General features: G+C 49.8%; 1 protein-coding gene across 1 annotated transcript in view; it reads left to right on the top strand.

The window, feature by feature from the left end:
- LOC139268363 (collagen alpha-1(XXIV) chain) overlaps window positions 1-26,988 on the top strand; it is a 420,125-nt gene that overhangs the window by 362,107 nt on the left and 31,030 nt on the right. The window contains exons 45-50 of the mRNA XM_070886436.1: window positions 1,768-1,875; window positions 4,228-4,338; window positions 10,030-10,083; window positions 11,476-11,538; window positions 16,357-16,410; window positions 18,478-18,513. Of these exons, the coding sequence (XP_070742537.1) occupies window positions 1,768-1,875; window positions 4,228-4,338; window positions 10,030-10,083; window positions 11,476-11,538; window positions 16,357-16,410; window positions 18,478-18,513 (426 nt within the window). The remainder of the gene's footprint in view (window positions 1-1,767; window positions 1,876-4,227; window positions 4,339-10,029; window positions 10,084-11,475; window positions 11,539-16,356; window positions 16,411-18,477; window positions 18,514-26,988) is intronic.

Here is a 26,988-nt window from a genome sequence, read left to right as displayed (position 1 = left end):
ACATACAAATGGTATAATAAAAGTGATTAAACTTTTATTCGTGTAATTTTTTTGTTTGTACGGCACTTTACAAAAAAAAAATCACAGAGAATGTACAGCCCAGGAACAGGCCATTGGGCCCACCGCTCCGTGCCGGGGTTTATGCCCCACCGCTCCGTGCCGGGGTTTATGCCCCACCGCTCCGTGCCGGGGTTTATGCCCCACCGCTCCGTGCCGGGGTTTATGTCCCACCGCTCCGTGCCGGGGTTTATGCCCCACCACTCCGTGCCGGGGTTTATGCCCCACCGCTCCGTGCCGGGGTTTATGCCCCACCGCTCCGTGCCGGGGTTTATGCCCCACCGCTCCGTGCCGGGGTTTATGCCCCACCGCTCTGTGCCGGGGTTTATGCTCCACACCAGCCCCCTCCCACCCCTCTCCATCTCACCCTATCCCCATATCCTTCTATTCCTTTCTCCCTCATGTGTTTATCCAGCTTCCCCTTAAATACATCGATACTATTCACCTCAACCCCCTCCCTATCTCTGTAACCTCCTCCAGCCCCACAACCCCCCGAGATCTCTGCACTCCTCTAATTCTGCCCTCTTGAGCATCCCTGATTATAATCGCTCCACTATCGGTGGCCGTGCCCTCTGTTGCCTGGGCCCCAAGCTCTGGAACTCTCTCCCTAAACCTCTCCGCCTCTCTACCTCCCTCTCCACCTTCACAACGCGCCTTAAAACCCACCTCTTTGACCAAGCTTTTGGTCACCTGCGCTAATTTCTACTTATGCGGATCAGTGTCAAATTTATTTAATCTCATAATACTCCTGTGAAGCGCCTTGGGACATTTCACTACAGTAAAGATACTATATAAATACAAGTTGTTGTTTTAGCGAGTTCCAAAGTCTAACCACTCTCTGGGTAAAGAAATTTATCAGAAATTTATTAGTGACCATCTTATACTTGGATAGTTTTCCCATTTGATGTGAAAGGAGGTATGGATTGTTTCAATTTCAGGGAGTTCAGGGAGACAACCAACAGACCAAAATATTTATGATACAACATGTGTTTTCTATCCATCATTACTTGATGATAGAGAGGCACCGCAGGGGGATTAACACTTATACAGGGCCCTGGTGAGACCACACCTGGAGTATTGTGTACAGTGTCGGTCTCCTTACCTAAGGAAGGATATACTTGTCATAGAGGGAGAGCAACGAAGGTTCACCAGACTGATTCCTGGGATGGGGGGATTGTCCTATGAGGAGAGATTGAGGAGACTAGGCCGATATTCTCTAGAGTTTAGAAGAATGAGAGGGGATCTCATTGAAACATACAACATTCTCACAGGGTTTGACAGGGTAGATGCAGGGAGGATGTTTCCCCCGGGCTGGGGAGTCTAGAACCAGGGGTCACAGTCTCAGGATAAGGGGTCGGCCATTTAAGACTGAGATGAGAAGGAATTTCTTCACTCAGTGGGGGGGTGAATCTTTGGAATTCTCTGCCCCAGAGGGCTGTGGATGCTGAGTCGTTGAGTATATTCAAGGCTGAGATCGATAGATTTTTGGACTCGAGGGGAAATCAAGTGATATGGGGATTGGGCGGGAAAGTGGAGTTGAGGTCATAGATCAACCGTGATCTTATTGATTGGCGGAGCAGGCTCGAGGGGCCGTGTGACCTATTCCTGCTTCGAATTCTTATGTTCTTGTGTGTGCCCCATGATTAAATCTGGACAATCCGTGCTTCTGAGTTTAAACAAATGTTTGATGAGTTGATGTATTTACCGCAGGGCGATCTGGGCAGTCTTGGCTTACCGGGGCTGGCTGGTTATCCTGGACCGCAGGGCGCTCCTGGAGAACCTGGTGTGGTGGGCGACAGAGGCCGACGAGGACCAAAGGTAATTATTTCCACCTCTTCCCTTTCTGACCATCTCAAAATGGGGGTCCCCGCGGAGTTGAGGCCAAGGAAAGGCAAGGTGCAGGCTGCTTCATCCAGTAGGTTGGGGGCCAAAGAGGCAGGACTGGTGGTCGGATACCATTAGTCCTAGCACCTTGCAGGTGGTCACCAGCAAAGGCTATGGACACAAAAGGTGCCTTCCTCCAATCTTATGAGGAAAGGTTGAGTAGGTTGGGCCTCTACTCATTGGCATTCAGAAGAATGAGAGGTGATCAACAAGGTGGATGCAGAGAGGATGTTTCCACTGATGGGGGAGACTAGAACTAGAGGGCATGATCTTAGAATAAGGGGCCGCCTATTTAAAATTGAGATGATGAGGAATTTCTTCTCTCAGAGAGTTGTAAATCTGTGGAATTCGCTGCCTCAGAGAGCTGTGGAAGCTGGGTCATTGAATAAATTTAAGAAAGAGATAGACAGTTTCTTAACCGATAAGGGAATAAGGGGTTATGGGGAGTGGGCAGGGAAGTGGATCTGAGTCCATGATCGGATCAGCCATGATCATATTGAATGGCAGAGCAGGCTCGAGGGGCCGTATAGCCTACTCCTGCTCCTATTTCTTATGTTCTTATGTTTTTATACCCACACCAGCCCAATAGTGACCTTATCTGCTTACAAGGGCAGCAGGTTCATGGGGAACACCACCACCTCCACGTTCCCCTCCCAGTCACACACCATCCCGACTGGGAAATATATCGGCCGTTCCTTCATCGTCGCTGGGTCACAATCCTGGAACTCCCTCCCTAACAGCACTGTGGGAGCACCTTCACCACACGGACTGCAGCGGTTCAAGAAGGCGGCTCACCACCACCTTCTCAAGGGGCAATTAGGGATGGGCAATAAATGCCGGCCTTGTCAGCGATGCCCACATCCTGTGAATGAAAAAAAAGTTCATGGATTTCTGTGGCCAATTTTTCCAAACATTTATAGTTTATTTCTTGGGATTGTAATTGTTGCATTAATTTTTCTTTGTCAATTTTTATGAGTCTTGAATGTACCAGTCATAATCCCAAGGCAATGAAAGAGATTGGTGTTAATGGTGCTTGCTTAGCACAAGCCATGTGCTGCTCTCAACAAATGTTGAGCCTCTAAGTCTGTCTAAGAATCATAGAATCATAGAAATTTACAGCACGGAAGGAGGCCATTCGGCCCATCGTGACCGCGGCGGCCGACCAAGAGCTATCCAGCCTAATCCCACTTTCCCGCTCTCGGTCCGTAGCCCTGTAGGTTACGGCACTTCAGGTGCATATCCAAGTACTTTTTAAATGTGGTGAGGGTTTCTGCCTCTACCACCCTTTCAGGCCGTGAGTTCCAGAACCCCACCACCCTCTTGGGGGAAAACATTTCCCCTCAAATCTCCTCTAAACCTCCTCCCAATTACTTTAAATCTATGCCCCCTGGTTGTTGACCCCTCTGCCAATGGAAACAGGTCCGTCCTATCCACTCTATCCGGGCCCCTCATAATTTTATACACCTCAATCAGGTCTCCCCTCAGCCTCCTCTGTTCCAAATAAAACAGACCCAGTCTATCCAATCTTTCCTCATAGCTAAAATTCTCCAGTCCAGGCAACATTCTTGTAAATCTCCTCTGTACCCTTTCCAGTGCAATCACATCTTTCCTGTAATGTGGTGACCAGAACTGCACGCAGTACTCCAGCTGTGGCCTAACCGTTGTTCTATGCAGTTCAAGATAGGATCCAGTTCAGAAACATGAACAATCCACAAAGTTTATGCTCCACACCAGCCCCCTCCCACCCCTCTCCATCTCACCCTATCCCCATATCCTTCTATTCCTTTCTCCCTCATGAGTTTATCCAGCTTCCCCTTAAATACATCGATATTATTCGCCTCAACCCCTCCCTGTGGCAGCGAGTTCCACATTCTCACCCCTCTCTGGGTAAAGAAGTTTCTCCTGAATTCCCCATTGGGTTTATCAGCGACTGTCTTATACTGATGGCCCCGAGTTTTAGATTACCCCACAAATGGAAACATCTTCTCTACATCGAACCCCATCAAACCCCTTTCACAACTTTAAAACCTCTGTCAGGTCACCCCTCAGCCTCTTTGCTAGAAAAATAGAGCTCCAGGCTGTTCGTCCTTTCCTGATCGTTATAACCTCTCAGTTCTGGTATCAACCTTGTGAATCTTTTTTTGCACCCTCTCCAGTGCCTCTATATCCGTTTTATAATACGGAAACCCAGAACTGTGCGCAGTGCTCCGTGTGGTCTAACCAAAGTGCTGTATCGCCAGTATTTGATTTGAACCATGCCGGCTAACACTATTCATACCTCGGCAGGGAGAGCAAGGTTTATCGGGTCAACCTGGCCACCAAGGTGTACAAAGAGGTCCCATCGGGGTGCAAGGTGACCAAGGGACTTTTGGGGAAACTGGTCCGAAAGGGCATGAGGTGAGTGTTACTCTATACTCTCCGGAATTTAGAGGAATGAGAGGGGATCTCGTTGAAACATAAGATTCTGAGGGGGATTGACAGGGTAGATGCTGAGAGGTTGTTTCCCCCCGAGCTGGGGAGTCTAGAACCAGGGGACACAGCCTCAGGATAAGGGGTCGGCCATTTAGGACTGAGATGAGGAGGAATTTCTTCACTCAGAGGGTGGTGAATCTTTGGAATTCTCTGCCCCAGAGGGCTGTGGAGGCTCAGTCTTTGGGTATATTCAAGGCTGGGATCGATAGATTTTTGGACTATCGGGGAACCAAGAGATATGGGGATCGGGCGGGAAAGTGGAGTTGAAGGCCATGATCGTATTGAATGGTGGAGCAGGCTCGAGGGGCTGTAGGGCCTACTCCTGCTCCGATTTCTCATGTTCTTATGTTCTAAACACTTACAAAGCTTAATTAGCGAAATTGTAGCCAGCCTCCCTCCCGACGCACCCTCCTCCCACAGCCCGTGGTTACAAAACTGATACGTCCTTACTACACAGTATAAGTGCACACAAGGCCCATGCTTGAGAGAAGGTCAGTCTGTGACCTGTCCTTTATTCCATAGCACTCAAGTGATGAAGGTGGGTGGAGCTTCCCCTTTTATACCTGAAGGTCCAGGTTAGGAGTGTCTCCCACAAGTTCACCACCTAGTGGTCAGTGTTCTCACAGTGTACAACTTGTCAGTTTATACATGGGTTACAATGCTGGTTGAATACATGACGGGCTGTCACGGGTGAGCCTTCGCTTCCGAAAGCTTCAACAGCCATGACCATCTCAGCTCAGTGGTGGCTAGTGGGAGCCTGCTGAGTGCATCGGCGCAGTTTTCGGTGCCCGGTCTGTGCCGAATTGTGTAGTCAAAGGCAGCTAGCGTGAGTGCCCACCTCTGTATGCAGGCCGGTGTGTTTGCATTTATGGCCTTGTTGTTGGCCAAAAGGGACGTTAGGGGTTTGTGATCTGTCTCCAGCTCAAATTTCCTGCCAAACAGGTACTGGTGCATTTTCTTTACCGCATATACACAAAACATATAACTGAGCCCTACAGACTAGAAGGTTCCATGTTCAATTTTTAGTCTGTGTTGAGTTAGCTGTAACATCTGTAGAGACGCTAACGGCCTCCATATCTCTGATCCATTAGAGACACACGATCAGGGTTCCTGTCCCTGTCAGTAAAAGAAAGAAAGACTTATATTTATATAGCGCCTTTCACGACCACCTGACGTCTCAAAGCACTTTGCAGCCAATGAAGTTACTTTTCAAGTGTAGTCACTGTTGTAATGTGGGAAACGTAGCAGCCGATTTGCGCACAGCAAGCTCCCACAAACAGCAATGTAATAATGACCAGATAATCTGTTTTTAGTTGTTGATTGAGGGATAAATATTGGCCAGGACACCGGGGAGAACTCCCCTGCTGTACTTCGAATAGTGGCCGTGGGATCTTTTACATCCATCCGAAAGACGGCACCTCCGACAGTGCAGCACTCCCTCAGCACTGCACTGGAGTGTCAGCCTCGATATTTGTGCTCCAGTCTCTGGAGTGGGACTCGAACCCACAACCTTCTGATTCAGAGACGAGAGTGCTGCCCACTGAGCCACGGCTGACAGTATCGAGTGAACCTTGCATGATGTTTGGTGAGGAGAGGACTCAGCCTTGCTGCCGGCTTGTCTGTCCACAATGCCACTCGGGTGAAATACCAGGGAGCCCACGTGCCCAGGAAGCTATACCCCAGCGAGACGTCAGTGCCTTCAGGAGGGGAATAGGGGAGAAAATTGGCAAGCCTAGAGAGAACTCCCCCTGCTCCTCTTCGAATCCTGCAATATCATGGTCTGTAACCAGAGGGACACAGATCTAAGGTAATTGGGCAAAGAACCAGAGGGGAGAAGAGGAGAGTTTATTTACGCAGCGAGTTGTTGTGATCGGGAACGCGCTGCCTGAAAGGGCGGTGGGAGCAGATTCAATACTAACTTTCAAACGGGGAATTGGATGAAAACCTGAACAGGAAAGATGTGCCGGGTTGTGGGGAAAGAGCGGGGAGTGGGACTGATTGGATCGCTCGTTCACAGAGCCGGCACAGGAACGATGGGCCGAATGGCCTCCTCTTGTGCTGTGTGATTCTATAATTCTGTTTATACAGTACCTTATTGTTTCACAACGAAATATCCCAAAGCACTTCAAACAAACACTTGCTCTGCAGTGTAGTTATGTAGGTAAATGAAGCAGCCAATTTATGCACACTGAAACTGGGCGAATGATCAGTTTCTGGTGGTTGACTGATGGACGAATGGTGCTGAGGACACAGAGGGAACTCCCTGCTTTCCTTGAATAGCGTAGGGCCATTGGGACAATGACGGACAGGTAACGACCATCTGACCCATCGAGCCTGTCCCACACAATGACGATACCTTGTGTATCACAACATATACACTCTTCCCCCCCCACCCCCCCCCTAAAACCATGTGACGTCCATTCAACCTTCGGAGGTTTAACATTGCATCTGAAGGGCTTTAACCACCCTAGATTATAAGTTAAAAATCTAGAATGGGACTTGAGCCCATGGCCTTCTGACTCAGAGGTAGCATTGCGTGCAATGAGCGCCTGCTCGCATCCATAATGTGATCTCAGGTCGGCAACTCTGGTTGGGCGTATTCCTGGAGGTTTTATTACACGTTCCATCCTTGCCATGCCCCACCCCCACGCGCCCAATTGGTCGTCCGACACGCCCATCCTCGCGGTGCCCCGCCCCCACACTCCCCATTGGTCGCCTGACAGGCCCACCCTTGTGGAGCCCCGCCTTCCCACGGACAATCGAAAACCAAACAGATTCTTCGTTACCCGATTGGATGATTCTTGACTCTCAGTCAAACAGCTTTTTTTCCCCCCCTCGTCGCCAATATTTTTACAACTGATAACCAAAACTGTTCACAGAAAATGAATCAAAAAGCAGCATTGCCTTTATTCACTGTCCCGATGTTTCTGTCACAGGGTTGTTTTGGGCAGCAGTGTCCGGGAGATTCAATTCCTGGAGACTCCAGGCCAATCCTGGAGGGTTGGCAACCTTCAATTGTGACCACACGTAGAACCATAGAATGCTAGAACAGCACAGGAGACCATTCAGCCCATCGAGTCTGCGCTGGCTCTTTCAAAGAGCAATCCAGTTTACATTGCATTGGATTACATTGGACATACGGCACAGAACAGGCCATTCAGCCCAACCAATCCATGCTCCACTCGAGTCTCCTCCCTTCTTTCTTCATCTCACCCTATCCCCATATCCTTCTATTCCTTTCTCCCCCATGTGTTTATCCAGTTCCCCTTAAATGCATCGATACTATTCGCCTCAACCCCTCCCTGTGGCAGCGAGTTCCACATTCTCACCGCTCTCTGGGTAAAGAAGTTTCTTCTGAATTCCACATTGGATTTATTAGTCAGTATCTTATATTGATGGCCTCTAGTTCTGCTCTTCCCCACAAGTGGAAACATTCTCTCTGTATCCACTCTATCAAAACCTTTCATCATTTTAAAGACCTCCAATAGATCACCCCTCAGCCTTCTTTTATCAAGAGAAAAGAGACCCAGCCTGTTTATCCTTTCCTGATATGTATACCCTCGCATTTCTGGTATCATCCTTGTAAATCTTCTCTGCGCCCTCTCCAGTGCCTCTATATCCTTTTTATAATATGGCGACCAGAACTGTACACAGTGCTCCTTGTGCGGCCTAACCAAGGTTCGATACAGGTTTAGCATAACTTCCCTACTTTTCAATTCTATCCCTCTAGAAATAAACCCTAGTTCTTGGTTTGCTTTTTATGGCCTTGCTAACCTGTGTCGCAACATTTAGTGATGTATATATTTGTATCCGAGATCCCTTTGTTCCTCTACCCCACCCAGACTCACACCCTCCCAGTAATAAGTGACCTCCCTATTCTCCCGACCAAAATATAATATCTCACATTTATCTGTGTTGAGCATCATTTGCCGATTATATGCCCATTCTGCAAGTTTATTAATGTCCCCCTGTAATTTGTTGGTCCTCCTCAGTATTGACTATTGCCCCAATTTGGTGTCATCCACAAATTTAGAAATTGTGTTTTGAATTCCAAAGTCTAAATGGTTAATATAAATTGTGAACAGTGGTCCCAGGACTGATCCTTGTGGAACACCACGACCCACCTTCTGCCCCTGTGAATAGCTGCCCTTTACCCCCACTCTCTGCTTTCTGTCTTGCAGCCAGCTAGCTATCCCTTTCCACCCCTCCCCCTTTCAGTGCTCCTTAAGAATCTGTTCATTTCGAACACTCTCCAGTTCTGACGAAGGATCATCGCCCTGAAACGTTAACCCTGTTTCTCTCACCACTGATGCTGCCTGACCCGCTGAGATTTCCAGCATTTTCTGTTTTTATTGCAGATTCCAGCGTCCGCAGTATTTTGCTTTTGTGCAGCGATCCATTCTGCTACTTGTCCCCTGACTCTGCATTCTCTGACCTTGTTCATCAGTCTATTATGGGGTACCTTATCGAAGGCCTTTTGAAAATCTAGATAAATTACATCTACTGCATTACCCTTGTCTACTCTCTCTGTTACCTCTTTAAAAAATTCAATGAGGTTGGTCAAGCAGGACTTTCCCTTTTGAAATCCATGCTGACTATTCATTATTATATTTTTGGTTTCTCGATATTCTTCTATTTTCTCCTTTATTAGGGATTCCATGATTTCTCCTACCACCGATGTTAAGCTGACTGGTCTATAGTTCCCTGGACATGTTTGATCCCCCTTCTTAAATCTAGGTATTACGTTACGTATCGGCCAGTCCTCTGCACTACACCTTTTTCTAATGAATTATCAAATATGTGTAGTGAGGCCTCTGCTAGCTCTTCCCTAGATTCTTTTAAAATGTGTGGATGTAATCCATCCAGACCAGAGATTTTATTCTCTTTGAGTTTGATTAGTTTATTTAATATATCCCCTCTTTTTATTTTAAATGCACTTATCTCATTACTAATCTCATCATCCATTGTCATGCCCACCTGCTCTATCTCCCTGGTAAATACTGAAGCAAAATACTGATTTAATATTTTCTGCCGTCTCTCTATCGTTACCTGTGGTATTATCCTGTCGCACCCTTATTGGCCCTATTCCCATCCCATCCGTTTTTATTGATGTGCCTGTAAAATATTTTACTATTTTGTTTTATGTTCCTTTGATAATTTAGTTTCATAGTTCCTCTTTGCCTTCCTAATTGTTTTTTTTTGACTTCTCTCCTAATCTTTTTGTATTCTCCCTTATCATGCACTCCCCTGCTGTCTATGTACTCAATGTGGTCTCACTCCCCCCCCGCTCTTTCCCCATATCCCTGCAACTTTTTCCCCTTCAGGTATTTTTCTCCGTTCCCTTTCGAAGGCTACGATTAAGTCTGCCTCCACCACCCTGTCAGGCAGCGCATTCCAGATCCTAACTACTCACTGCGTAAAAATGTTTTTCCTCATGTCGCCTCTGGTCCTTTTGCTGATCACTTTAAATCACTGCCCTCTGGTTACTGACCCTGCAGCCACATGTAAAACCTTCACTCAAAGCATACTTTGTTGAGCTGTGTATTGTTATTGAAGTCGTCACTATGGAAACGTAACATTTTTGAATTGAATTAAAGGCCGTGTTTGTTCTTGCAGGGGGACGCTGGAGATCAAGGACTGATGGGATTTCCCGGCTTCATGGGCCCGAAAGTACGTAGAGGGGAAAAAAATGGGTGAATTAGCACAGAGGAAGCTCGCAGATGAATATGTCATTGCTGTGAAATATTCCTGGGGCACTTGCTAACTTTCCTCTTTCGAGCTGACCCAACTTCTGGAGCTAATTCTTCAGCTTAGGACGCGTGTATTCTGAAAGCTGTTTCTATTGCCCTACAAGTGTCAGCTGTGGCTCAGTGAGCAGCGCTCTCGCATCTGAATCCAAAGGTCGTGGGTTCAAGTCCCACTCCAGGAACTTGTGCACAAAAAAAATCTAGGCTGACACTCCAGTGCAGTGCCGAGGGAGTGCCGCACTGTCGGAGGTGCCGTCTTTCAGATGAGACGTTAAACCGAGGCCCCGTCTGCCCTCTCAGGTGGACGTAAAAGATCCCACGGCACTATTTCGAAGAAGAGCAGGGGAGTTATCCCCGGGGTCCTGGTCAATATTTATCCCTCAATCAATATCACAAAGTGTCCTCGGCTTGTGTCCGCACTGCAGGGTTCAGAAGCTTTTTGAAACGTCAGGCTGGTTCAGCAGAGAGCTGGAGCAAGAGGTTGGGTCATATTGTCGGGGGTGTGGAGGGCAGTAAAGCAGGAGCTCTAAACTGCACCTGGGCCCGGGAGAGTTTGAATCAAGATCTTAGAGGCAAAGAGGGGGAAAAAAATCTTCAATCCCAGCAACCAATGCTTCATCCCAACACAAAGCATGTTCTGACAAGTTTAAGAAAAAGATGTGGAAAAACTGGGAAAAGCAAATCGTAGAAAAAGTTCAAGTTGGTGCCAATTAAAGAAAGACTTGAATTTATATAGCGCCTTTCACAACCACTGGACGTCTCAAAGCGCTTTACATCCAATTAAGTACTATTTGGAGTGTAGTCACTGTTATAATGTGGAAAACGCAGCAGCCAATTTGCGCACAGCAAGCTCCCACAAACAGCAATGTGATAATGACCAGATTATCTGTTTTTGTTATGTTGATTGAGGGATAAATATTAGCCCAAGACAGCGGGGATAACTCCCCTGCTCTTATTCAAAATAGCACCATGGGATCTTTTATGTCCACCTGAGAGAGCAGACGGGGCCTCGGTTTAACAGCTCATCCGAAAGACGGCACCTCTGACAGTTACCTCTGACAGTGCAGCACTCCCTCAGCACTGTACTGGGAGTGTCAGCCTAGATTTTTGTGCTCAAGTCCCTGGAGTGGGACTTGAACCCACAACCTTCTGACTAGACGCGGCTGCCCACTGAGCCACGGCTGACAATATGTTAATAGCAATGCTTGGCTTCGGAATAACATTTTATAAAGAAGCGGCTAACTGTGTGTAGAGCAATGAAAGGAGAATAAAGTTTGCATCAGTTGAAAGTCCGTGATGTGTTTTATTTTGCTAGGGCCCAATTGGCGATATTGGGTATAAAGGAATTCCAGGTCCCAAAGGCCCTGTCGGATTATTTGTAAGTAAACCACTTTATCATCTTTTACGAAGTTTGGAATCTTGTGGCGGGACAGGTCTCAGGCACAGTTGGTTATAGCGATGTTATCTTGTTAGTGTGGTAGGCGGGCAGTATTCCCACCATCAACAGCGCCCATCCGTATAAACATGGCAAACGCTGCTTCCAGGGCAAACACAATCCCGCTGTCCTGGAGCCCCAGAGTAAACATCAAAGATGCAGAAACTTTGCGGGCAATTGTAACCCCCATAGGGTGGGTGTGGGGGTCAAATGTGAATAAAAGGGCAATCTGACCTGAACCTGACCCCAACCCGACCTCAACCTGACCTCAACCTGACCCCAACCCGACCTCAACCTGACCCCAATCCAACCTCAAAATGACTTCAACCTGACCTCAACCTGACCCCAACCTGACCCCAACCCGACCCCAATCCAACCTCAAAATGACTTCAACCTGACCCCAACCCAACCTCAACACGACCTCAACCTGACACTCAACCCGACCTCAACCTGACCCCAACCTGACCTCAACGTGACCCCAACCTGACCTCGACGTGACCCCAACCCGACCTCAACCTGACACTCAACCCGACCCCAACCTGACCTCAACCCGACCTCAAGATGACCTCAACCCGACCTCAACGTGACCCCAACCCAACCTCAAGCTGACCCCAACCCGACCTCAACTTGACCCCAATCCGACCTCAACATGACCCCAATCCGACCTCAACCTGACCCAAACCCAACCTCAACCTTTGGGACGAGCTTCACTTGAACCGTGTCCTGGCGAATCGAATATCTAGGGCTGTAGCGAGGGTTTTAAACGAAATAGTAGTAAAGGTTCCTCTTGGAAAGAGTGATCGACGCATGGTTAAATTTCAAATGCAGTTGAAGGGTGAAAAACCAGTGTCCTGATCTTAAATACAGGCAATTACAAAGATGTGAAGGCAGAGTTGGCTAAAGTGGACTGGGAAAATAGATTAAAGTATGGGACGGTTGGTGAGGCATTTAAGGAGATATTTCATAACTCGCAACAAAAATATATCCCAATGAGAAGGAAAGACTTTAAGAGAAGGGATAACTGCATTATGCTTTTCCAAATGTCCTGCTACTGCTTGCTTGATAATGGACTCCAGCATTTTCCCAACCACAGATGTTAGGCTAAGTGGTCTATAGTTTCCTGCTTTCTGTCTGCCTCCGTTTTTAAATAGGAACGCTACATTTGCTGCTTTCCAATCCGAGGATGAGAATAATTAATAATGGGGGCAGAGACTTTGAACAAATATTTTGTATCACTCTTCAGGGTAGAATATTTTAAAGACATCCCAATAGTGGATAATCAAGGGGCTATAGGGAGGGAGGAACTTAATACAATCACTATCACTAAAGAAGTAGTACTCGGTAAAATAATGGGACTAAAGGCGGACAAATCCCCTGGACCTGATGCTTTAAAAAAGGAGGAAGACAGAAAGCAGGAAACTATAGACCGATTAGCCTAACATCTGTGTTTGGGAAAATGCTGGAGTCTATTATTAAGGAAGCAGTAGCAGGACATTTGGAAATTCAAAATGCAGTCAGGAAGAATCACTATGGTTTTATGAAAGGGAAATCATGTTTGACAAATTTGCTAGAGTTCTTTGAGGATGTAACAAACAGGGTGGATAAGGGGGAACCAGAGGATGTGGTGAATTTGGATTTCCAGAAGGCATTCGATAAGGTGCCACATAAAGGTGACTGCACAAGATAAAAGTTCACGGGGTTGGGGGTAATATATTAGCATGGATAGAGGATTGGCTAACTCACAGAAAACAGAGAGTCGGGATAAATGGATCAAACAGTGACTAGTGGGGTGCCACAGGGATCGGTGCTGGTCCTCAACTATTTACAATCTATATTAATATGGACACCCTCAAAGCCTCCCTGGTAAAGTGCGACATCACCACTGACACCTGGGAGACCCTGGCCGCAGACCGCCCGAGGTGGAGAAAGTGCATCCGGGAGGGCGTTGAGTTCTTCGAATCTCAACGCAAAGAGCGTGAAGAGGTCAGGCGCAGGCAGCGGAAGGAGCGCGCGGCAAACCAGCCCCACCCACCCCTTCCCTCGACGAATGTCTGTCCCACCTGTAACAGGGTCTGTGGCTCTCGTATCGGACTGTTCAGCCATCAAAGAACTCACTTTGGGAGCGGAAGCAAGTCCTCCTCGATTCCGAGGGACTGCCTATGATGATGATGTTAATAACTTGGATGAAGGGACTGAGTGTAATGTAGCCAAGTTTGCTGATGATATAAAGATGGATGGGAAAGCAAGTTGTGAAGAGGACACAAAGAATCTGCAAAGGGATATATACAGGCTAAGTGAGTGGGCAAACATTTCGCAGATGGAGTATAATGTGGGAAACTGTGAGGTTATCCACTTTGGTAGGAAAAATAAAAAAGCAAATTATTATTTAAATGGAGAGAGATTACAAAATGTTGCAGTACAGAAGGACCTGGGGATCCTTGTGCATGAAACACAAAAAGTTAGTATGCAGGTACAGCAAGTGATCAGGGAGGCCAATGGAATGTTGGCCTTTATTGCAAGGGGGATGGAGTATAAAAGCAGAGAAGTCCTGCTACAACTGTACAGGGTATTGGTGAGGTCACACCTGGAGTACTGCGTACAGTTTTGGTCTCCGTAATTAAGGAAGGATATACTTGCATTGGAGGCAGTTCAGAGAAGGTTCACTCGGTTGATTCCTGAGATGACGGGGTTGACTTATGAAGATAGGTTGAGTAGGTTGGACCTCTACACATTAGAGTTTAGAATAATGAGAGGTGATCTTATTGAAATATATAAGACACTGAGGGGACGCGACAAGGTGCATGCAGAGAGAATATTTCCATTGATGGGGGAATCTAAAACTAGGGGGCATAGTTTAAGAATAAGGGGTCACCCATTTAGAATTGAGCTGAGGAGGAATTTCTTCTCTCAGAGGGTTGTGAATCTTTGGAATTCTCTGCCTCGGAGAGCTGTGGAGGCTGGGTCATTGAATATATTTAAGGCGGAGATAGACAGATTTTTGAGCGATAACGGAGTAAAGGGTTATGGGGAGCGGGCGGGGAAGTGGAGCTGAGTCCATGATCAGATCAGCCATGATCTTATTGAATGGCGGAGCAGGCTCGAGGGGCCAAATGACCGACTCCTGCTCCTATTTCTTATCTTCTTATGTTCTAACCTGACCCCAAACCGACTTGAGCCCAAACCCCAAACCGACCTGAAGCTGACCCCAACTCGCCTACTTCCGGTTTTAACGGGAACGGGTCGGTGGGCGGGCGACCAATCCGCTCTCAGGAGGCGGGTTGGTCACGGAGATCTTTTAAGGAGGCAGCGAACCTCCATGTTAGCGTAAGGGTTATTTTTGATGCCTTGGGAAACCCGTCAGCTGAAGGGAGGCGAGAAGGGCAGCGAATAGTGTCTGTCCAGCACAGCTTGTGGGTCAGGAGGAGCAGAACTGCTTCCCCACCCTCCCCGGTCCAAACTGCACCCCCCCCCACCTACCACCACCGCGACCTCTCTGAGACCCCTCCCGATGATTGACCTCCCACGGACCGACCGCCAGTGAACCTCCCAATGACCCTCCCGATGACCCCCCCCGATGACCCCCCCCCCGATAACCGACACCCCCCCCCCCCTCACCAACGCAATCTCTCTGAGACCCCTCCCGATGATTGACCTCCCAGTGACCCTCCCGATGAGCCCCCAATCTCCTGCTCCTGTTTCTTATGTAACTCCATTCGCAGTGCCTTCGTGTCCCCCTTGTTGACTCATTTGATAGCGTTCCTGGAACTAGTTGCTTGTCCACTGCCTTGTGTGAGGAGGTATGAAACCAGAGAAAGAAACTTTCTATAACGGGGACGTGGAGAGAGGAAACCAAAGCAACTAAACCAGTTTCATATATTCGCTAAAGTTGAAAGTTGAGTTGTCCCAAGAATTCTCGGGCTAGAAACTGCCCCTTGCCCTGAACCCGTTCCGATGGTGTTTACCGCAGCTACGGGTCAGGTCACTTCTTCAGAAACATTCCGCTCTTTGGGGTTTTTTTGGGGGGGGGGGTTTTGATCCAGAAGTCGGTGTGTAAATGGGCGGGGCAAAGACACGGCGGTGAATAGGCTCCTCCCCCAACTCCCGCCCCCTCAGTGGCTGTCACCGCCGCGATGACATCATCACGCGCCGGGTCACCTCGGCTCTCCCCTTCACTTAAAGGGGCGAGCCTCCGCGATTATCAACTTCGGCTCACTGGGCCACCAGGGAGGGTTTCGGCCGGGCCCAAGAGGGGGGGGGGGGTGCCAGTCTGTCTGATGGCGGCCCGGCCGAACCCGGGGGGCACAATCGTCGGGCCGCCCTAGCGGCAGTGCGCCCTCTCCCCTGAGGGAAACCGTCCCGCCGTTGCAGAAGGCCGCAGCCTCACCGGACCATCGGGGAAAAACAGGTTTTGGCACCGCTGGGCGGGCCGAAGATTTTCCGAGGGGGGGGGTTAGATCGGCGGTGCTCACGGTGATGATGCACTTACCACGGATCGGGGGAGGGGGGGAGGTCGGGCAGCGCCGGGAAACCCCAGGAGGACAATTGGACAATCGGCAGCCATTGTAGCAAAGGTCGGTGGCCATTGTACCACCGATTGTTGGGAGTAACAGGCCTGACGAAGAGGGCCAATTTCGGCACCTTATTGTCAGATCACAGCCTATCAAAGGGAAACTAATTCCAATCCAGCTTGGAAAGTAGGAATGTCTCATGTTCTTCCCACTCCGATATGGATTCCAATTTTCAATTTTCTTTCATGGAAAGGGATATTCTGGACCGGTTGGACCCGAGGGGATCATCGGGCCTGCTGGGAAACCTGTAAGTACAGCCTGGCTTGTTCCTTTACCGCAAACGCCTTTGACAGTGAATGATTTCTGCTGCGTTCCCTTCACCCTTGATGATGTGTCCTTACTATACAGTGTAAATACACACGAGGCCCATGCTTGAGAGAAGGTCACTCTGTGACCAGTTACCTTTATTTGCCAGCGCTGAAGTGATGAAGGTGGGTGGAGCTTCCCCTTTTATACCTGAAGGTCCAGGTTAGGAGTGTCTCCCACAAGTTCACCCCCTAGTGGTCAGTGTTCTCACAGTGCACAACTTAGGTCAGATTATACATAGACTGCAATGACAGTTGAGTACATGACACTTGACCTGCTGATCAACAACAGGATATCCTGCAGTCAATGCGCGCCCTCGATCCTTGAGTTAACGGTGGGGCCCATGTGCAAGCACTCCTTCGCGGGATCACTGTCTGCAGCATTGGTCACATGGATAGTTCTGCCCATGGGAATAATTATCAATTGCATGAAGTAATTTAATGGCCCCATTTTTTTATAAACCTTGTTTGCGAAATAAATATTAATGTCCTGCAATTTGTCCCAAAAGTGCGCAAAGGATTGTGGGTGGGTCACGAGCCCAAATGACACCTGGGGGAGGGCAATTCAGCCAACCCGAGTTCCTCCACCGAGAAAGATACAACTGCATTAACGATTCCATGGTTTTAGCCGACACTGCTCTTTCTGGGATTCCCCTTAGTGTCTTGCTCGCTGACCCACACTGGCTCCCAGACTGCTCACCCATCACTCTCTGCTCGCTGATCCACACTGGCTCCCGGTCCCACTTGCCCATCACTCCCTGTGCTCGCTGACCCAGACTGGCTCCCGGTCCCGTTCACCCATCACTCCCTGTGCTCGCTGACCCACACTGGCTCCCAGTCCCGTTCACCCATCACCCCCTGTGCTCGCTGACCCACACTGGCTCCCAGTCCCGTTCACCCATCACCCCCTGTGCTCGCTGACCCACACTGGCTCCCAGTCCCGTTCACCCATCACCCCCTGTGCTCGCTGACCCACACTGGCTCCCAGTCCCGTTCACCCATCACCCCCTGTGCTCGCTGACCCACACTGGCTCCCGGTCCCGTTCACCCATCACCCCCTGTGCTCGCTGACCCACACTGGCTCCCGGTCCCGTTCACCCATCACCCCCTGTGCTCGCTGACCCACACTGGCTCCCGGTCCCGTTCACCCATCACCCCCTGTGCTCGCTGACCCACACTGGCTCCCGGTCCCGTTCACCCATCACCCCCTGTGCTTGCTGACCCACACTGGCTCCCGGTCCCATTCACCCATCACCCCCTGTGCTCGCTGACCTACATTGGTACCCGGTCCGGCAACGCCGCGATTTAAAAATTCTCATCCTTGTGTTCAAATCCCTCCATGGCCTCCCCCCTCCCCATCTCTGTAATCTCCTCCAGCCACACAACCCTCCGAGATTTCTGCGCTCCTCTAATTCTGGCCTCTTGTCCATTCCTGTTTATAATCGCTCCACCATCGGTGGCCGTGCCTTCAGCTGCCTGGGCCCCAAGCTCTGGAACTCCCTCCCTAAACCTCTCCCCCTCTCTCCTCCTTTAAAACAATCCTTAAAACCCACCTCTTTGATCAAGGATTTGGTCACCTGTCCTAATGTCTCCTGATGTGGCTCGGTGTCAAATTGTGTCTGATATACGTTCCTGTGAAACGCCTTGGGATATTTCACTATCCTAAAGGCGCTACATAAATGCACGTTGTTGTTGATGAGACTTTTAACCCATCGAGTGGCAAATATCTAAGCGACTGCCAGTGAAAAGGCAACACATTAAATACTGAAAGCGGAAAAACTCTCCAGGGCTGTGGGGAAAGAGCGGGGGGAGTGGGACTAATTGGATCGCTCGATCACAGAGCTGACACAGGTACGATGAGCCGAATGGCCTCCTTCGGTGCTGTCTCAGTCGATGGATCGATGATATCAGAGCCACTGAACCACAAGCAGCTCACTGATTGGACCACTGAGTCCTCCACACGTAGTTATTCTCCAATTCATCAATCTTATTTTTCTGTTTCTTCCCAGGGTCCTAAAGGGGTAAAAGGAACCAGAGGGGAAATGGTAAGGCCTTTTACTAACTAACTGCCGCACTCTCGTCACCTGCGTGTGTGTGTCTGCATGTCTGTGTGTGTGTGCGCGCTTATGTGTACGTATATGTCTGTGTGTATGTGCGTGTGCATATGTGTGCATTTGTTAATTGCCAATAAGCACTTATCCCACTGTAAAGACTTAAGCACATAATCTAGACTGACACTCCCTGTGCAGTGTTGAGGGAGCGCTGCACTGTCGGAGGGGCAGTACTGACGGAGCGCTGCACTGTCGCAGGGTCAGTACTGAGGGAGTGCTGCACTGTCGGAGGGGCAGTACTGAGGGAGTGCTGCACTGTCGCAGGGTCAGTACTGAGGGAGCACTGCACTGTCGGAAGGTCAGTACTGAGGGAGTGCTACACTGTCGCAGGGTCAGTACTGAGGGAGTGCTGCACTGTCACAGGGTCAGTACTGAGGGAGTGCTGCACTGTCGGAGGGGCAGTACTGAGGGAGTGCTGCACTGTCACAGGGTCAGTACTGAGGGAGTGCTGCACTGTCGGAGGGGCAGTACTGAGGGAGTGCTGCACTGTTGGAGGGGCAGTACTGAGGGAGTGCTGCACTGTCGCAGGGTCAGTACTGAGGGAGCGCTGCACTGTCGGAGGGGCAGTATTTGGATGAGACGTTAAACCGAGGCCCCGTCTGCTCTCTCAGGTGGATGTAAAAGATCCCATGGCACTATTTTGAAGAAGAGCAGGGGAGTTATCCCCGGTGTCCTGGGACCAATATTTATCCCTCAATCAACATCACTAAAACAGATTATCTGGTCATTATCACATTGCTGTGTGTGGGAGCTTGCTGTGCGCAAATTGGCTGCTGCATTTCCCACCTTACAACAGTGACTACACTTCAAAAGTACTTCATTGGCTGTAAAGCGCTTTGGGACGTCCGGTTGTTGTGAAAGGCGATGTATTACATCCTTCTTGGGTTGTGAGGGAATTCCCCGGATTTGCCCAGAGCCCCGTACGCAGTCACTTGAGACAAAGTCAAGTGTCGAGACATACTGTGGTCGTGCTCAACAGGTGCTCCTATTGTGCTGAGATCAGAGCTGTACCTGTCCTCACTTGGCCCTCCCTCAAACGGCTGCACTCGGGGCCCTGAGGGGAGGCGGCCAGAACTGTCGGAATTTGGCCGAGGATCGAACCTCGGAGATACCCTCACAGTTAATAGCCACCGCATTCCTCGCAGATTCAGTCATAAGCTGGACAAGGGCTCTCCAGCTGGAGATCAGAACCATTCTGCAAATCCGACGACTATCTTCGATATTCAGCAGCGGCGATATGAGGAATGCATTTTTTACGCAGGGAGTTGTTGTGATCGGGAACGCGCTGCCTGAATGGGCGGTGGGAGCAGATTCGATCGTAACTTTCAAACGAGAAATTAGATAAATACTTGAAGGGGAAAGATGTGCCGGGCTGTGGGGAAAGAGCGGGGAGTGGGACTGATTGGATCGCTCTGTCACCGAGCCGGCACAGGAACGATGGGCCCAATGGCCCCCTGTTATATATCACTCTATGATTTAAGGCCCCTCGAGCCTATTCCGCCATTCGATCAGGATCATGAGCCGACCTGATCATAACTCCATCTTACCCGCCTTGGTTCCATAACCCTAAATGCCCGTGGCCACCAAGAATCCAAGGATTTACAAAGTGTTTAGATGAAGTATGTGCAGTAATGTGACCGAACTCCAATGTCAGAAAGCGTTCCTTCTGTCTGTGACCGCCGAGGCCCATTGCTTTGCTTTGCAATGCGTTGTCTCTTTAATCCCCACATTTCTTTTCTGCTTTCTGCTCCATCCTTCTTTCCTTTGTCTTTATTTTTACGCTCCTGAACCCACCTGCCCGGTCCGGCAACGCCTCGATTTTAAAACTCTCATCCTTGTTTACCAAGTCCCTCCGTGGCCCTCGCCCCCTCCCTATCTCTGTAATCTCCTCCAGCCCTATAACCTCCCCGAGATCTCTGCGCTCCTCTAATTCTGGCCTCTTGTCTATCTCCTGATTATAATCGCTCCACCATCGGTGGCCGTGCCTTCAGCTGCCTGGGCCCCAAGCTCTGGAACTCCCTCCCTAAACCTCCCCACCTCTCTACCTCTCGTCCTTTACGACGCTCCTTAAAATCCACCTCGTTGACCCAACTTGTCACCTATTTCCTGATGTGGCTCGGTGTCAAATTTTGTTTGATTAAGCTCCCGTGAAGCACCTTGGGACGTTTTATTACATTAAAGGCGCTATATAAATATAGGTTGTTGTTAAAGTTGCCCATTAAATTATCCCGCTTTATTACTCGGAATTCTCCAGCTAAACAGTTTTGATTTGGCTTTGTTGCAAGAGAATGGCTAACACTAAAACGTGAAACAGTGTCTTCAATATCGACTTGAAATGGAGAAATTTATAGGAACGTGGGGACATCGGAACAGGAGGAGGCCATTCAGCCCCTCGAGCCTGTTACACAGGAACAGGAGGAGGCCATTCAGCCCCTCGAGCCTGTTACACAGGAACAGGAGGAGGCCATTCAGCCCCTCGAGCCTGTTACACAGGAACAGGAGGAGGCCATTCAGCCCCTCGAGCCTGTTACACAGGAACAGGAGGAGGCCATTCAGCCTCTCGAACCTGTTACACAGGAACAGGAGGAGGCCCATTCAGCCCCTCGAGCCTGTTACACAGGACAGGAGGAGGCCATTCAGCCCCTCGAGCCTGTTACACAGGATCAGGAGGAGGCCATTCAGCCCCTCGAGCCTGTTACACAGGAACAGGAGGAGGCCCATTCAGCCCCTCGAGCCTGTTACACAGGAACAGGAGGAGGCCATTCAGCCCCTCGAGCCTGTTACACAGGAACAGGAGGAGGCCATTCAGCCCCTCGAGCCTGTTACACAGGAACAGGAGAAGGCCATTCAGTCCCTCGAGGCTGTTACACAGGAACAGGAGGAGGCCATTCAGCCCCTCGAGCCTGTTACACAGGAACAGGAGGAGGCCCATTCAGCCCCTCGAGCCTGTTACACAGGAACAGGAGGAGGCCATTCAGCCCCTCGAGCCTGTTACACAGGAACAGGAGGAGGCCCATTCAGCCCCTCGAGCCTGTTACATAGGAACAGGAGAAGGCCATTCAGCCCCTCGAGCCTGTTACACAGGAACAGGAGGAGGCCCATTCAGCCCCTCGAGCCTGTTACACAGGAACAGGAGGAGGCCATTCAGCCCCTCGAGCCTGTTACACAGGAACAGGAGGAGGCCCATTCAGCCCCTCGAGCCTGTTACATAGGAACAGGAGAAGGCCATTCAGCCCCTCGAGCCTGTTACACAGGAACAGGAGGAGGCCCATTCAGCCCCTCGAGCCTGTTACACAGGAACAGGAGGAGGCCATTCAGCCCCTCGAGCCTGTTACACAGGAACAGGAGGAGGCCCATTCAGCCCCTCGGGCCTGTTACACAGGAACAGGAGGAGGCCATTCAGCCCCTCGAGCCTGTTACATAGGAACAGGAGGAGGCCATTCAGCCCCTCGAGCCTGTTACACAGGAACAGGAGGAGGCCCATTCAGCCCCTCGAGCCTGTTACACAGGAACAGGAGGAGGCCATTCAGCCCCTCGAGCCTGTTACATAGGAACAGGAGGAGGCCATTCAGCCCCTCGAGCCTGTTACACAGGAACAGGAGGAGGCCCATTCAGCCCCTCGAGCCTGTTATACAGGAACAGGAGGAGGCCATTCAGCCCCTTGAGCCTGTTCCGCCACGCAGTGTGATCGTAGCTGATCTGTGACCTGACTCCATCTACCCGTCTTCGGCCCAATTCCCTTAATACCTTTGGGTAACAGAAATTATTAATCTCAGATTTAAAATTGATCCAGCATCAACTGCCGTTTGCGGAAGAGACCGCCCTGTGTGTAGAAGTGTTTCCTAATTTCACTCCTGAAAGGTCTGGCTCTAATTTTTAGACTCTGCTCCTTAGTCCTGGCCTCCCCAACAGTTTCTTAAACGATAAGGGAATAAAGGGTTATGGGGAGCGGGCGGGGAAGTGGAGCTGAGTCCATGATCAGCCGTGATCTTATTAAATGGCGGAGCAGGTTCGAGGGGCCATATGGCCTATTCCTGCTCCTATTTCTTATGTTCTTACAGAACCATAGAAACATAGAAAATAGGTGCAGGAGTAGGCCATTCGGCCCTTCTAGCCTGCACCGCCATTCAATGAGTTCATGGCTGAACATGCAACTTCAGTACCTCATTCCTGCTTTCTCACCATACCCCTTGATCCCCCTAGTAGTAAGGACTTCATCTAACTCCTTTTTGAATATATTTAGTGAATTGGCCTCAACAACTTTCTGAGGTAGAGAATTCCACAGGTTCACCACTCTCTGGGTGAAGAAGTTTCTCCTCATCTCGGTCCTAAATGGCTTACCCCTTATCCTTAGACTATGTCCCCTGGTTCTGGACTTCCCCAACACTGGGAACATTCTTCCTGCATCTAACCTGTCTAAACCCGTCAGAATTTTAAACGTTTCTATGAGATCCCCTCTCATTCTTCTGAACTCCAGTGAATACAAGCCCAGTTGATCCAGTCTTTCTTGATATGTCAGTCCCGCCATCCCGGGAATCAGTCTGGTGAACCTTCGCTGCACTCCCTCAATAGCAATATGTTCCCCTTAGTATTCTGAAAGTTTTGATCGGATCACTCCTTAACCTTCTGAATTCCAGGGAATACAGCCCTAGTTTGTGTAATCTTCCCTTGTAACTTAACCCTTGCAATCCGGGTATCATTTGAGGAAAAGAGCAGGGGGGAGCGGGACTGATTGGATCGCTCTGTCACCGAGCCAGCACAGGAACGATGGGCCCAATGGCCTTCCTCTGTTCTGTATCAGTCTATGATAGTGTAGTTTGAACTGCTTTATTACAGACTGTTTCAACCACGCTAAGGCCATATAATCAACTCGTTTCAAGGATGGATTTCCCTAGCGATGTTTCTTAGTGTAGCTGAAACCACTCGGTAAAGCTTACGCACAGAGTTTAGCGACATTGGGAAGCGCACGGCTTGTTCGAACAAATAGCAGACGTTTCATAGACCACTTTACCCATTTGAAGGAGAATTGATTGGAACGATCAGATTCGTGGCTTCAGACTTGTGTGTAGATTAAAAGAATATTAAAATTAGATAAAGCAAAAAAAAAATCATCCATGGTGGGACTTTAAAATTGCTCAAATGCTGTCCAGGGAGATGATGCATTTCACGGTGGGATAGTCAGCCGCAGTTGCAGTTCTGAGCGACTGCCACTAGGCGGTGCTGTGCCGCCATCTCCTGGCAAAAATCAGGTACTACCACTCCTGCCCTGCAATGGGAACGTGGTCTTATCGCAGACTTGTGGGCAAAGGTTTCTCTGCTTACGGAGCCCACCGATCTTTGTCTCCATCCTCTTTATTATTTTGGCGCATTTTCTCCTCTTCTGAAGAAGTTTGCCTCTTTGTTCGATTAGGATCTCTTAGCGCAGGACACCCTCCAATAAACGGCAGCAAGGTCAGACCCCATCCTCGCCCGATGCTCTGACACATGCACGTTTAGTCATCTGGACCCCGAGTTAATCCGATCGTAAAATCATAGGCCTTTACGGCACAGAAGGAGGCCATTTTTAGCAACAGCCAGAAAAGGTCCATTTGGCCTAATCCTACTTTCCAGCTCTCGGTCCGTAGCCTTGTAGGTAACGGCACTTGGAGTGCAAAAAAAAAGAACAAATGAAAAGGATTTAAGATTGCGAACTTCATCTCGCGAGCCGTGAGCGCCGAGGCCCATTGTCGCCACAGATCGGCAACTCTGGTCTGATGTATTCCAGGAGGTTTCATCACCTGACCTCCTGACCCCACACTCCCGCCATTGGCCTCCCAACAAGCCCCGCCCCCATACCCCCGCCATTGGTCGCCCGACATGTCCCACCCTCGCACAGCCCCGCCCCCACACTCCCGCCATTGGTCGCCCGACATGTCCCACCCTCGCACAGCCCCGCCCCCACACGCCCGCCATTGGTCGCCCGACATGTCCCACCCTCACACAGCCCCGCCCCCACACTCCCACCATTGGTCGCCTGACATGTCCCACCCTCACACAGCCCCGCCCCCCCACACTCCCGCCATTGGTCGCCCGACATGTCCCAACCTCGCACAGCCCCACCCCCCCACACTCCCGCCATTGGTCGCCCGACATGTCCCAACCTCGCACAGCCCCGCCCCCCCACACTCCCGCCATTGGTCTCTTGACACTCCTAACTTGAGGAAGGACATTCTTGCTATTGAGGGAGTGCAGCGAAGGTTCACCAGACTGATTCCCGGGATGGTGGGACTGACCTATCAAGAAAGACTGGATCAACTGAGCTTGTATTCACTGGAGTTCAGAAGAATGAGAGGGGACCTCATGGAAACGTTTAAAATTCTGACGGGTTTAGACAGGTTAGATGCAGGAAGAATGTTCCCAATGTTGGGGAAGTCCAGAACCAGGGGTCACAGTCTGAGGATAAGGGGTAAGCCATTTAGGACCGAGATGAGGAGAAACTTCTTCACCCAGAGAGTGGTGAACCTGTGGAATTCTCTACCACAGAAAGTAGTTGAGGCCAATTCACTAAATATATTCAAAAAGGAGTTAGATGAAGTCCTTACTACTCGGGGGATCAAGGGGTATGGCGAGAAAGCAGGAAGAGGGTACTGAAGTTTCATGTTCAGCCATGAACTCATTGAATGGCGGTGCAGGCTAGAAGGGCTGAATGGCCTGCTCCTGCACCTATTTTCTATGTTTCTATGACACCCCCCACTCTCGTGGTGCCCTGCCTTCCCACGGCCAATCAGACAGCGAACAGACTCTTCGTCACCCGATTGGTTGATTCTTGTCTGCCAGTCAAGGACCCTTGTTTTTCACCCTCCTCCCATATTTTTATAATTGATCAACAAAAGGTTTTCAAAGAAAATTAAGCAAACAGGGCAATCCTGGACCGTTGGCAGCTCCTTCCCCTCTTCCCGATATCAGTTCCTCCGGCATGGCTGGGGAATCCAACCTGGGACCTTCCGGGTACATAACTATTGACAGCCTTGACCATCTGAGCTATCGGGAGAGCCTAGAGGTCCCTAATGAACCCTCTAGGCAATTCTGTAAAATCATTGGGAAGTACTGTAATACTTATAATGGTTCCGTAAAAAGGGATACAATAAAATGCACATCCATGGGGGTCCCTGACAACCTGCATTGTTATAGCGCCTTTAATATAGCAAAATGTCCCAAGGAGCTGCACAGGAGCGATTATCAAACACATTATGACACTGAGCCACATAACGAGAGACTGTATGAGGACAGGCCACCAAAAGCTGGGACAAAGAGGTGGGTTTTAAGGAGCATCTTAAAGGAGGAGAGAGAAGCGGAGAGGTTTAGGGAGGGAATTCCAGAGCTTGGGGCCCAGGCAGCTGAAGGCACGGCCACCGATGGTCACCAAGAGGACAGAGCTGGAGGCGTGCAGACCAAACTGCAAAGAGGGATGAGCTTAAGCAGATCAAGTGGAAGGGTAGCACTCAAGAAAATGTCAGTGAGCTCAAATGGGATTAATTTTAAGGACATATTACTGACCATGCGTGACAAATAAATATCACGGTTCAATCATAGTCAGGTCTGGTTCAGTGGGTAGGACCCTCACCTCAGAGGCAGAAGGTTGTGGGTTCAAGTCCCACTCCAGAGACTCGAGCACAAAAGTCTAGGTTTGACACCATGCTGGCTGGGACTAGCATCATTTCCAGGAGAGCCCGGCATCCCACCATTACTGCCTCATGACCCTGGGGGGTGGGGGGAAGGTCATTGATGAAACAGCTGAAGATGGTTGGGCCTAGGACACTGCCCTGAGGAACTCCTGCAGCGATGTCCTGGGGCTGAGATGATTGACCTCCAACCACCACAACCATCTTCCTTTGTGCTGGGTATGACTCCAGCCAGTGGAGAGTTTTCCCCCTGATTCCCATTGACTTCAGTTTTACTCGGGCTCCTTGATGCCACACTCTGTCAAATGCTGCCTTGATGTCGAGGGCAGTCACTCTCACCTCACCTCTGGAATTCAGATCTTTTGTCCATGTTTGGACCAAGGCTGTAATGAGGTCTGGAGCCGAGTGGTTCTGGCGGTACCCAAACTGAGCATCGGTGAGCAGGTTATTGGTGAGTAAGTGCCGCTTGATAGCACTGTCGACAACATCCTTCCATCACTTTGCTGATGATTGAGAGTAGACTGATGGGGCGGTAATTGGCCGGATTGGATTTGTCCTGCTTTTTGTGGACAGGACATACCTGGGCAATTTCCACATTGTCGGGTAGATGCCATGTTGCCATTATCATCATCGCCGGTCCTTCAAGCGAGGATGACTTGCTTCCACGAGAGTTCACAGATATTTCAATGGAGGACCCGATGTTCCCAGTCCTGAACTCCAATTGAGGGGATGGAAGATGCCTGTGTGT

This window comes from Pristiophorus japonicus, chromosome 8, assembly GCF_044704955.1.
Source record: "Pristiophorus japonicus isolate sPriJap1 chromosome 8, sPriJap1.hap1, whole genome shotgun sequence".
Lineage (NCBI taxonomy): Eukaryota > Metazoa > Chordata > Chondrichthyes > Pristiophoridae > Pristiophorus > Pristiophorus japonicus.
This window is presented reverse-complemented; position numbering and strand designations above follow the sequence as displayed.